A 13,658-nucleotide genomic window follows, 5' to 3' on the forward strand; every position below is an offset into this window, starting at 1 on the left:
CGTCACTTTTTTTTTTTTAAACAGATACTTTGCCATCCCATAATAATAATAAAAAAAAAAAAAAAAAAAAAAATTTTCTGTTTATCATCCGGGACATCCACATAAACCTAGAGAAGCTTACAAAGTATAGATAATACTAGAACGGCACCGTATTTAGCAGCCATGTGGACCAAAACTACAGTCATTTCAGCGCGTGTGCTACTGTAAACCACTCGACTATAAATTTGAAAAATCGTTCTTAAAACCATATTGTCATGGTCCAAATTATGGGCCCATGACAATATAGGTTCATAAGATGGCATGTCATAGACTCACTTGTGAACCCATGACATGGACCCACAAATCCGGAAAATAGTATTAGTCTATAATATAGTATTGTTCTACAGTAAAATAGTATTCTTCTAGTATTATGTAAATATTTATATTATTTATTACTGTTTATTGTTTTATTAATTTTATTTATATACGAATTTTTATTATTTGCTAGATCAGTCTGTCTTTTTCAACTTAAGAGCCTAAACTACATTATAATAGTTTCAAACTTTCATAAAAACTCGTCCAACCAACAGGTACAACAGCCGGCAATTTAACTCCAAAAATGTCTACAGTTTCTCATTCAGTTAAATCTTTGCAAATTTATTTTCGCGGATAGTTAAAAATAGCATAACTTAGATAAAATCTGGCAAAGCCCCTAAAATACACGCAAGTTATTTGTAGAAAAACGTGTATTCAAAATATAGTAATGCAATCGAATTTCAAAAGGTAAAAAACATACTTACATGTACACCTGCACAAAGGTACCTTCAATGAACTAAATAAACTTGCATGGATAATATCGACATTTCGGACAGTTTCTGTGAGAGTGGGAGGAGAGTGTTGTCCAATGTTAAATAAATAATATTAGTTTAAAATAAATATTGACTTAAATCGGGTTAATCATAGGCGTAAGAGTTACTGAGGCCCAACAGATCCAAGCCTCCCCAACATTTTTGAATGGCTATTTAGCATTTTTAAAAGATTATTTTGAATTCATTCTTTCCCCGTTATTCATAAATTAAAATAAAAATTGTTTAATTTGTGTATAAAGCAACGAGTTGACATCACAAGTGTGGATAAATTTTTCATTAAACTTCTTTACGGTCCGAAGTAAAACAGAGGATTGAACCACCTTGCTATTTCAAATAGGACATGAATATAATAAAGATATTAGTATTACTAGTGGAAAATAATGCAAAAAAGCATGCTTTCTTAATAATAACAAAAAAAAAACCTTTCCATATCACTTGTCCATTAGAGCTGATATGCCTTTACCAATATCATCAATAAATACCGAGAACAACATTGCGCTCCCACTAATAACATTTTCCTATGAAGAGGAACAGTGCCCATTAATAGCAACTCACTGCCTTCTACCACTCAAACTGTCCCCTAACAGTTTGCCTAATTCTTCCTTAAAGTTATTCAAACTACCCACTGATTAAAAGCAAATTTCCGCACATCTGTGCTGCTACCATCTTCATGAATTTACGCCCCTCGTGTGCATAGTCTCATCAAGAGGAAGGATTTCATTGACATTGAGCTCACTCAATCAGAAGTTTCAATTTGCAGAATTTAAGTCTTTCTTGGTAAGTCCACCTTTTTTTTTTCTTGCTCATCTCTGCTTCCCGCTCCAACAGATCCACATTCTTCTGCAAATGAGGCTTTCAGACCAAAAAATGGCGCAACCATTGATTTATACAATGGAATAATCACTTACTTATTCTCACTGACAAAATTATTGCCAATATACTTCATTGAAAAATCCCATGGGCTGTCCTAGCAGGCTCTTTTCACTGATCAGAGTATTTCATATCAATCACTCTAGGTCTTTTTCATTCTCCACTACTCTGAGTGTAGTACATACCACACAGTTGGTATGTTAATCTGGGACTACTGTCATGCATATCAAGTATACCTTACATTTGTCAATATTAAATTTCAGCTGCCAGTTCTCAGCCCATCTGCCTAATTTATCTGAATATTGTTGTAGTAGCATACCCTGATTGCTCTCATGAACCACACTGCCAACCTCAGTATCATCTGCAAACTTTTGCACTAGAGCTGATATGCCTTTACCAATATCATCAATAAATACCGAGAACAACATTGCGCTCCCACTAATAACATTTTCCTATGAAGAGGAACAGTGCCCATTAATAGCAACTCACTGCCTTCTACCACTCAAATATCCCTTTAACCATAGCAGTAACTTGCCCTTAATGCCATACTGCTCCAATTTTTACAGCAGTCTTTTATGTGCAACGGTGTGTGAAATGCGTTTCTAAAAATCCAAATATATGATGTCAAAATTATTTTTGCATCCAGTTGCTTTGTTACAGCATCATAGTATCCAAACAGATTGGTCAGACAAGATCTCCCCTTAACAAATTCGTGCTGTGACTGCAGTATAATTGCATTCCTATCCGAATGGTTTTGCATTACTTCTTTGACCAGTAACTCCGTTAATTTCCATGAACGAAAGTTAAGCAAACAGGTCTGTAATACTTGTGCCATCCTTTTCTCTCCCTTTGTGAATTGAGGATACATTCGCACATCTATAATCCACGGGGACCTCCCCTGAATCTATGGATGCCCTCATAATTATAGACAAAGGTTTTCTGACCTCTTTTGCTGCCTTCCTTAATATAACTGGATAGATACCATCCACCCCAGGTGCCTTTTTCATGTTTAGCTTCAACAATTTCTCGTCCACTGTCTTCTCAGTTATCACAAAATCATTCAGTTCCCTGTTAGAATTTAATACACTTCTGGCATCCCATCCCTAAAAAATTCCTCATGTGTGAATACAAAATAGGTAAACGATTCAATAGGCAATTAACCTGAGAAAAAAATTAATAAATATGCAAATAACGATAATGTAAATGTCTTGGGCCTCCCCAAAATTATTATAAACTCTTCGCCTATGAGAGTAATTTCGTTACGTAATAATGAGAAAGAAGATAAAAGTAATTCAAAAGTTATAAAATGTCACTTTAAGTAATTTGTGAATCGTTCCTAATAAACAAGTTGTAAACTTAAAAGAAAAAATAAATTCGATATTGGCATAAAAAGTTAAGAATATCCACAGGTACTGCAACCTAATTGCTGATAACGCTAATGAATATTAATGATGAAAACACTAATTAAAATCTAATAGACGAAAAAAAAGTTTTCAAACACGAAAATCCAATAAATTTTAAATAGCGTAATTCTCAAAAACGTTTCTAGATGGCGCCAACAAACAATTGCATATAAAACCTCAGCTTGCTATAACTAAATGTGAGTTTTCTCTTGCAGGTGTCTTCATGTACTTCTGCTATGGTATCAAGCATAGTTCCTTAGAAATAAGTAACGATAATCCCTTTGAGCTGAAGATACCAAAGAGCCGAATAGTGAAGACGGAAGAGGATGGAGGTACGACGAACGTGGCAGATACAAGCAATGAAGTCATATCTAAACCCTTTGATGCCAATGGTTACATAGCCACGACCAGCCCCGAAGGGGACAGTAGGAAAGCAGTCATATTGAACAGAGGGACATGGGAACGATTTGAATAGTGACTCTAAGCGACGCAATACTCATTAACTCTGTTCCTTATCTCTAAGAGTACCTGTGACACCATTTCATGTAAGTGTGACCCAGAATTATTCAGCTGTTTAGTTGGACCTCCGACGCCATTACGGCCCCAGAGGCGAGGCAGCAGGGTCAGGTCCGTGCCAGCGGACAAGTTACAATCTTACTCTTCCTTTTCGGAGTTTGTTTTCTTTTCTGTAATATTTTCTGTAATATCTAGTCTTCTCCCCGTGTATGACTTTCGATAATCTTACCACTCAGTGCTCTAAGTTCACAAAGATTTCTCTTGCGAGCTAAGTAACCGCTTAAGAGACTAGAGGGCGAGAATAAAAAGCCAAAAGAATGCAATCTTAAGGATGAATATAAGGCCAGTTGAACAAGTTGCCCAGTGAGCCATTGCAATCGGCATGAATGTATTGCATCTGTTATAAATAATGAATAACGTTGGGTAATGAAATGAGATCAAAACAGGTGTTCGTGCTCAAGTAACAGTAATCAATGCAACTCTATAAATAGCAATATAAAATAGAATCGTCGAACATAATACAGTAAATAGATTTTGGCTAGTCGAGTTTGCTGTACATAAGTTATTTCACGTGCATTGTTTGGGGAATCCGGTATTTTTGTTTTATTTTATCTTATTTTCTCCCTTAGATACACCAAGTTCGCTACCAGTAATCAAGAATTTGAAAGTTTATTTCATTTATTTTTAAGGTAAGACTGTGAGTTCATATCCAGTCAATATAAAAAGAATGTAGCCCTGACCTCGAAATTTACAGCCTAGAAAGTAATTAATATCGAGAGAATATTTTTATGGTAAGAACAGTAAAATCAAATATTTAACTATTGAACAAGTAGGAAAGGAGTAATGTGGGAGTTGGACACAGTAATAATGCAATTTGGAATGCCCATATTGTTTTTGTACTTTGGAAATGGATATACAGTTCTTCCTGTGGTATTTTTAACCTGATTTGGAAGTTAACCCAAGAAACGGCTCAGTTTATATTTTTCTGTGGTGGTGGTGGTGGGAGACAGGAGTATTAATCTTCTAAAAAGCAAAAATAGCTCTTAACTCTATAACAATAAACATCCATTTACAGTATAAGCCAATAGCAATAGTACAGAGAATTATTGGCAAAATGGATTTTATCATGAAATATAAGCTATACTCGTATCACGTATTTTGTAGTAAGATTTAGAACAGCATTAATCACTTCCCTAACATTATCCTTACAAGTTCGGGTCTGACAGGTTACTTCCAGCACATGCCTGTACTGCTATAAGGAAAATAAAAAACCTAGGTGATTGTCATGAATTAATATTGATAATATTTGTAATATTATCAATATTTGTTGCTATATATTTTTTGTTGCTATATATTCCGAACTCGAGAAAACTTGGAATAATTCGTGGTGTAATTAAGTTCAAGGAATGTAGCACAAGATATTTTGGTATTGATTCTATTACAAATTCCTCAAAAGAATTAGCACGAATTTTATGAAATAAAATTTATTCCATAAACATGAAAGACAAAAACAGTGAAAAGGGAAAAGTGCAAGGCTAATTAAGAAATCACAAAACAGTTTATTCTGATTCTCGACTATAAATTACTTTAATGGAAGTTGTTTTGTCCCCTTACAATTTAAGGTTTATCATAATAACAATAAATAACTGAAACAAAGTATTTTTAAGATAAGAATGTCAATACTTCCAGGCCTGCATCTTAAAGTTAAGACAGAAATTAATTTCGAACCAAAAGATCCACATGTATATAATAAATGCTCTCTGATTCTGTTTGACTGAAGGCATCAACGAGTAAGGTGAAATTTCAAAGCATGCGAACATGCAATGAAATTCAACATTCAATAAAATCACATCACTCAAAAAGAGAGATCTTAAAAGTTATGTGATTTTTGTTGAATTTTGATTTTTTTTTTGGGAGCAAGGAGAGGTTAAGTGCGGTCTGTCAGAGTAAGGATAAGCTATTGGACAAGTCTTAATAGCACCCTAACTAAAAATTAACTATTTTTTTCAAGGAGTTGAAGTTAATTAGGGTGCTATTAAGATTTGTGCAATAATTTTTAGAGAAAAAAAGTGTGCGTCACAATATTTAGCTACTTTAATAATATTAAAACAGGTAGTATCCACAGACATGCATGCATTGGTCAACATGGAACTGTGGTCAAGAGCAGAATCAAAAAAAGTTGGTTAAACAAGAACTGTTTGTCAGAAAATAATGGATATTCTTTAAGAAGCTAGCATACACAATATGTCGATCAATAAGTTTCTTCGAGATAGTACAAGTCTAGAATAGAAAGCAGACTGGAGCTTGGGATAACCGGATGGGATCCTTTTTACCAAAAAAAAAAGAAAAAAAGACTAATAACTTAAGTTAAAAATAGAGGCTTATGAACAGGATTTTCAATCACAAAGTAAGAAAAAGCCTGCCGCCAGGGAATTTTTTTAATTCAAGCATATGAGCTACTGATGATGTTTCATTTTTTAGTACAGTTGTAAAAGTGTGGCCTGACCCAGAGATTTATTCATATCAATAACGCATGCTTTTTAATTATACAGCAAAATCAAGAGAATTTCGCGAAAATTTGGAGGGATGGACATGTTTATACATTGAGGGCAGTCTCTGGTGAGATCAGGTACCAAATTGAAAGATGCAGGTGTGGGACTGAAAGTAATAATTAAATATTGTAGCAATTTCGGAGCTTATTGCTATTGAGAATCCTCTCTCGCTCTGAAGCACCATGGTAAGCAATTCCTTTTTACAATGAAAATAAAAACGTACATAAATTTTGAACTGACCTACACTTCACACTGAAAAATGTATTATATAAATATAAAAGCGAACCACAAATTGTAACCAAGCAAAGTAACTTCCATTACTGCATTTAACAAAATCGAAATCAAAGTTTTCTTTTATAATATTGAATAAACCTTATCTAGTTTGTATTTATTATTTTCTCAAAAGCAAGTTGCTATGTTAATTAATCTCATGTACACCACTAATGAAAATGAAAGTGTAAAGAATACAGTGGAAAAGGGAGTTTGAATAAAAATTCTCTGATTTACGTAGTAATATCTAGCATTTGGAAATTTAACTGTGGTGATGAGAAATGTGATCTTGTTAATATTTAATTTAATAATAATTATTATTTATGTATTTCAGCTAATTAATCACTTTGGTGTCTGTGTTCTGCCTTTCAATTTATCCAGTTAAGAAATAGTTATTCGCTGAATCTTGTTAACAACATATTATAAGAATTTAAACGTTACTTCTTGTAAATCTTTCACTGATAAACATTCCTGCACTTTAAAATATACTACTTTATAGTTAATTATAACAATTCGTATTTTTTTTTATTATTTTATAATTTCGTATTATGTTATTTGAAAATTCGTTTATCAATGAATTTCAAAGATGCTTCTTTCATTTAAAAAGGAAATAAGAATTTACAGAAGCAGCCTCTTTGATTCCTCTGATAAAAATTCCATGCTGCTAGCTCACCAAGTTACACTCTATCTCTGATGACACCTGTAGACGGCAATCCGCAATGGGAAGTTTGGTATGGCACAATCAGGAACTAATTTAGAAATTCTCATTGCATATATGCAGTGTACCGATTATTACTTCTTATACATTTGTTAATGGCCGTTTTTTCCTTGATAGTCAATTAGTCATATCAAATAAGTATGTGACAATAATTATTTATGTATTTCAGCTAATTAATCACTTCGGTGGTATTTGTGTTCTGCCTTTCAATTTATCCAGTTAAGAAATAGTTATTCGCTGAATGTAACTTTTAAGCTAGCATTATTATCGTTCCAAAGTTTTATTTTCATGTGATGCACTCAACTTGATCGTTTTTATAGTGTATTTTGCTCTCTTCTTCTAAATGCTTAACTTCCACATTTGTCATTTAATTGAAATCCTGGTTAAAATGTATTGCTCTTCTCTTTGTGTGATATCTGGTGTTTATTCATTATGTGTTAGTTATGAGAACATGTGCCTTATGGAGAAAATATATCATGTGGATATTGTCATTAGCTTTTCTTCCGATGAGCACCCAGTACAAGAAAAGTGTCGTGTTTACCCGTTACCCTTCAAGAACACCGAGCGAACACCACTTAACTGAATCTTCTTGGCGTACACCATATCAGAGTTCTCAACCACTTTAATAACATGACCCACGCAACAAAGAAATTTCTCCCGGATCACCTATAAATTCAATATTCATACTCATGGGAAAATTTATCAATATATTTTAATCATTAAAATAAATTTTAAAGCTTTTTAGGGCTCACCTCGAATTTCTTCAAGGCCTACAGGTTGAGAAACACTACACTAAACCAGTGTTGTGTAGTTACCGCTGTCTATATGTGCCCCAGATTTTAAAATACAGAGACAATTTATGCTTTTATTGTTTATTTATCTATTAATGTATTTTGTGGTGCCTACCTATCGTAGTAAACAATTCTCAATTTAAATCAGTATCAATTGCTTACAGAATCTCAGTGGTATTAAAGTGAGAATAAAATTCTTGCTTCTACCCCTCAAAAAAAGAATAAAAATCGTTTTGGGGGTTTTCACAGAACCATCCATCCTGGTGACTTGTTATGTATCACTTAAAACTATTTCCTTAACACAAATAAAATTATAAAGATAAATCTAGACTACCTTCTATTTACAATAATTATTTCGAATAAACACGAAAAAGGAAAAGCAAATTTCAGAAAAGTCTTTACAGTTGAAAGTAAAAATAATTACTAACATTTTGAACTGTTATTATTAATAGTACATAAATACATAAATACAGTACATAAATAACGCTGTAAAATTAATTTGACTTAATTTAAATATATAACAGATACTTTATTTTAAAAAAATAAAAAATTAAGATGTATTTATATTATAAAATGGGAATTTTACCGAAAGGAAGGTTCAGTAATCAATGAAAAAATCTAGTCTAAAAATACGCTTAAAATAAATTATAATAAAAAAATACAAAAATACGATATAAGCAAAAATACGATATAAGATATTCGAATATCGGGAGCATTATTTGAATTGAATCACCAGATCGTCAATTACGTTCACTTAATGTTTCAATTCAGAATTTATTGGAAAATTATGATTAAAATTTGGTTAATTCGAAACTTTTCACTCTTTATGTGGTTATCTGTATTATCAAAATAACAAAACTACGTTCAGTTAATGGTCATAGTTAAACAGATCGAAAACAGACTTCCATAGTAGTAGTATAGTGAGTCTGAATCTTCTTGGTACCACAACTTACCAAGCTTAAGAAACTCTTAAACAATTTATAATTTGATTTAAATTTTCTTAAATTTAATTTTAGTCAAATATGATTCCATGAGGTCTTTGCAAATTAAAGCATGCATTTTGGCAAGATGCTATGTTTATGCAGTGAACAGAACATAGAATATTTTTATTACGATAGGTTAAGGTGCAAGTTCAGCAATGTTTAAGTTCTGCCATATTTATTGGATTTGTCTAACTGTTAGCACAAATAATAACTCATGCATATTAGGGGCATTCAAACTCCATACGAATGGTGTCCTTCTGCAAATGCGAAAAATTATCAATAATTTCTGAAGACGCTTACAGTTCACCTGTGTTTACTATTATTTTCGAAAATAATTTTCGGTTAAAAAAAGTGATATTGGTTTTTTCTTTGTTTTTTCATAATATAAAATATTGGAATGTCCATATACATTTACAATAATAAACATCTCGAATAAAATTAAAATTTTGCTCTATTTTATTAAAATTTTATTATTTTATTAAAATTTAATAAAATTATATTTTTTATATGAGATATTCAGGTTGCAAATATATTCAAACTGTATTCAGGTTGAAAATCTGGTTCAGCATTAAGCTTGTTGGGGTCATTTTTTTAAACTGAATATTTACAAACTCCTTAATGACCTGTAAGTAGTGACCACGTACCTCACTTCGATAAAGACAGTAACTTACTTCACTTCACTGGGCTCGTTTGAATCAAGAAATTTGATCAAGTATCTGGAAACATATAGCCCATAATAACGGTTAAAATACAAAAATTTAACAACTAAAATAAATTTTTAATCTTTAATCTTTTCACAAAACAAATAAACTTTCTGTTTTATGAAAAGATTAAAGGGATATTCTTCACTCATATCAAATCCATTTAATTTTATAGAAGCCGAAATGGATTAAAATTTATCATATCATAACATATTTACTGAAAAATTTAGGTAGACCTACGAACTTGTGTACATGGTATGACATTTCCAAAAGTTTGCCTTCCTAATGTCAACAGAGTTGAACTGGAAATTAAGATTTGTCGTTGTTAATGGACAATACATTATATAAAAGACAAATTTTAAATAATTTGAAAATCCATTTTTATTCTATTTTTTTAGTTTGTTTTTTGTATTTCAAATAACTTCAGCAGTTTGCACTTGCACTTGCACTCCCTGGGTGTAGAGCTGCCAGTTTATGACACGTACCTAAAGGTGCAGATACTGCACCTTTAGAATTAACGTTTAATTCCGAGAACTTCATTAGTTTTCCCATTCTATCCATAACACTAACTGTTATCCTCCTGTATTTAACTATAACATCTGCTTTATAGATCGAAAATTCTAAATGTCAGTATATTTAATAATGCTTCCAGTCAAGAGCCAGCTGCTCGCGTTGTCTAATAATAATAGTTAATAATGGCTAATTAATAATAATTAAGCACACGTTGTGCAAAAATCAAAATATATAAGATTATTTTTATAATGATAATTGTATTATGATTTTGCTATTAAATCCTCTCATAACATAATTCTGGCGTTCTTTTTGCATATTTTTAAGTTAGTAAACTGGATTATGTTATTACTATACATCTTTGGGTTTAGTATTGTAAAGAGCCATATTTTGTCTATTGGCCATGAGATGGCACTTGGTTTCCGATGTGAACTGAAATTAAAATCTTGAATTTTTTTAAAAATAAAAAAGTAATTATACATTTTAAGTCGAACTATATTAATAATTTAAAAAATTTAAAGATCAGTCTGCAATTCTTTGAAATACTTAAAAAATTTATTAAAAGAGAAGACTATTGTTACTTATTTTGTAACAATAAAAGGCTAACAAGCCTTGAAACGGTACCGTCTAGGTAGTGGTGCCCACTGAGAATTAATACATTTATATACTCTAAATGTATTTAGTATTTCAAAGAAATAATGTTTAATTTCACTTTAACTTAATGTTTACATAAATGTATTAAGAATTTCCGAATGTATTAAGTATTTCACCCTTTGCTAATAAGAATTTAGTAAATAAGACATGAAGTCAATGTTATTCAAAGTTCGTAAATCCACAGTCAGATTGATCTGCTGAAAACGCAATCAAATTTTAAGGCAAGGATGATTATTAAAGGGTTTAGGTATATTATCATGAAAATACATAAATATTGGATTGTATGGTTGAAAACTGGGCGTCTTTTGAAAATACTGTTTAAAAAATAAAATATCAATCATAATTATATATTTTATCTTTGATTTGTATTCGTTTTCCTATGCAGGAGAAAAAAAAAAACATAGTGTGTGGAGTAATTCCCTCAATTACCAAAATATCTCATATTTGCCTTATCTGTGTTGTGCATATCCATCGTTTGACTCCATGACATAACACTTACCTACTGGCCAATAGGTATTATCACATCGAATCGAAATATTTCCAGCAATAGAAAAGTTGCAACGTGTAGATAGTTGTATATAAATACTCACTTTCCAGTAGCCATCTCGCATTTAATCTGAGAATGGAATACTTTTAATTGTGTCTAAAATTTCGACAAATTCGCAATCAGCTTAAATTTATCAGATTAAGGCCATTAAAATCTGTATCTATGTATTTATAATGCAGGCTAAAAGTATATAAAAACTTCGCTAATGTGCTGGTCAATACAACCAGAATTATCATTCTGTGAGATTAGCAGACAAATTAAGAGACTGTCGTCAACAAACTCGAACTCCCTCATTTCTTTCCTCTACTGATAGACTAAAGAACGCACACCGAATTAATCAATGTACCTCTCTCTTTCAACCTATGTCACCAAGCCCCTTTCTGATTTCAATTAAGAAGTTAAATGGTAATAAATCGTGCCTCGGCTGTAACAAAGAATGAAACTCAAATGTAAATTATAATTTTTGCCTTTTTTAACTTGTATCCTTCCTCCCTGTTCTGGGTCCTCTCTCGTCTGTCAGCCGCTGATGTAATACTCCATCCTTTATAACTGTAAACTTTCCTCTTCACCAACAAAACTTTATGCTGTTCAATAAAACTTCAGTGAGAGTTTGCGTTGTCTTTTATTACACAATTCACACGCACTTCTGTTTTAAAACAGCAAGAAAACAGTCGTCTTGGTCCTAGACATATCGATCATAGTTGAATATCTAGAACAGAGCGTAGCCTGGAAGCTTACGCCTTCATCGTGTCAAAAAAGGTAAAAACGAAATAAAAATTTCTATAAAGTAATTAATATAACTATTCCAAAATATGAAAATATAAATAGAGCAAGGTGCTCCAAAAAATTAAGCAATAAAATTAAAAATTGCTTATCGGACAACTATTAGTGTTGCAGAGTAACTCAGTTTTTACAATACTTTTCCAGTTATGGGATTTTTATTGAATAAAAACTTTGATCAGTTCCAAATACCACCAATGGGAGAATGAATGAGAAGGTGACATCAATAAGATATACAGTTTGTAACAAATCTGCAGCACAAACGTTCAACTATTAGCGACTTCAGTCGACAAATTGCCGACCTGTGACCGTACAGGTATTCAAACCGACGGCCAAAAAGTGAAGAGAAGTGAAGAAAATAACTGAAGCCTTTCTAGGTAAGCGCACCCTTTTGTCTCCTTCACCAGTCTGATTTCCCTTCTCTGCATCCGTTCCAGCAGTTCTACATCCTTCCTAACGTGAGGCTTCCAGACCTGTATACAGTACTCAAGACGCGGCCTAACCATGGTCTAGCCTTATACAATGAGATAATTATCTCCTTATCGCTGCTAGCAAAGTTTCTGTATATCATTGACAAAAAAAAATTGACAAAACCCCCCATGAGCTGTTCTAGCACTGCATTGCTCACAGAATTTCATGTCTGACTGCACAATTACCTCCAGGTGTTTTTCGTTCTCCGCTACCTTGAATGTAGTATCAGATAGTTGATGTTTCTCTGGGGTTGCTGCTACCCATATGCAGTACTTTGTATTTGTTAAACTTCAACTGCCATTTCTCAGCCCATCGACCCAATTTTCCTAGATCTTGTTGCAGTAGCTCACCCTGATGACAGTCGTTAACCACTCTGCCAACCTTTGTATCATTTTCAAACTTAGACATTAAACCTGATATAACCTCATCAATATCACTGATAAATATTGAAAACAATACAACGATGGGCCCAGCACTGAACCCTGGCGAACTCTACCAATAACATTAGTTAACAAAGAACAGTGCCCATAGCAGTAATTTTCCCTTAATGCTGCCCATAGCAGTAATTTTCCCTTAATGCCACGTTGGTCCAGTTTCTTTAGCAGTCTTTTATATGCAACAGTATCAAAAGCCTTCCTGAAATTCAAGTATATGATGTCAAAATTATTTTTTGCTTCCATTTTCTTGGTCACTGCATCATAGTAACGTATCAGATTGGTTAGAGAAGACCGCCCCTTAACGCATCCATACTGTGATTGCAGTATAATTGCGTGCCTGTCCAAATGGTCCTGCATCCCTTCTTTAACCAGTGATTCCATTATTTTCCTTGAAACAGACGTTAAGCTAACAGATCTGTAATTACTCATATCGTATTTTGATCCCCTTTTATAAATTGGGGATACATTCGCACATCTCCATTCCATAGTGACTTCCCCTGAATCCAAGGATGCTCTCATAATTATGGCTAAGGGCTTGCTTACCTCCTTTACTCCTTCCCTTAATATAATTGTATAGATTCCAATCACCCAAGGTGCTTTCTTATGT

General features: G+C 32.6%; 1 protein-coding gene across 2 annotated transcripts in view; it reads left to right on the forward strand.

Annotated features, from left to right (window-relative positions):
- LOC150076009 (solute carrier family 7 member 14-like) overlaps positions 1-4,908 on the forward strand; it is a 297,653-nt gene extending 292,745 nt beyond the window's left edge. For both annotated transcript variants that reach the window (XM_090387702.1, XM_090387703.1), the window contains one exon: positions 3,337-4,908. In XM_090387702.1, the coding sequence (XP_090243828.1) occupies positions 3,337-3,596 (260 nt within the window). In that variant the 3' untranslated portion in view covers positions 3,597-4,908. The remainder of the gene's footprint in view (positions 1-3,336) is intronic.
- Positions 4,909-13,658: the final 8,750 nt, after the last annotated feature.

This window comes from Mastigoproctus giganteus, chromosome 13 (assembly GCF_048544385.1).
Source record: "Mastigoproctus giganteus isolate SK-2022 chromosome 13, ASM4854438v1, whole genome shotgun sequence".
NCBI lineage: Eukaryota > Metazoa > Arthropoda > Arachnida > Uropygi > Thelyphonidae > Mastigoproctus > Mastigoproctus giganteus.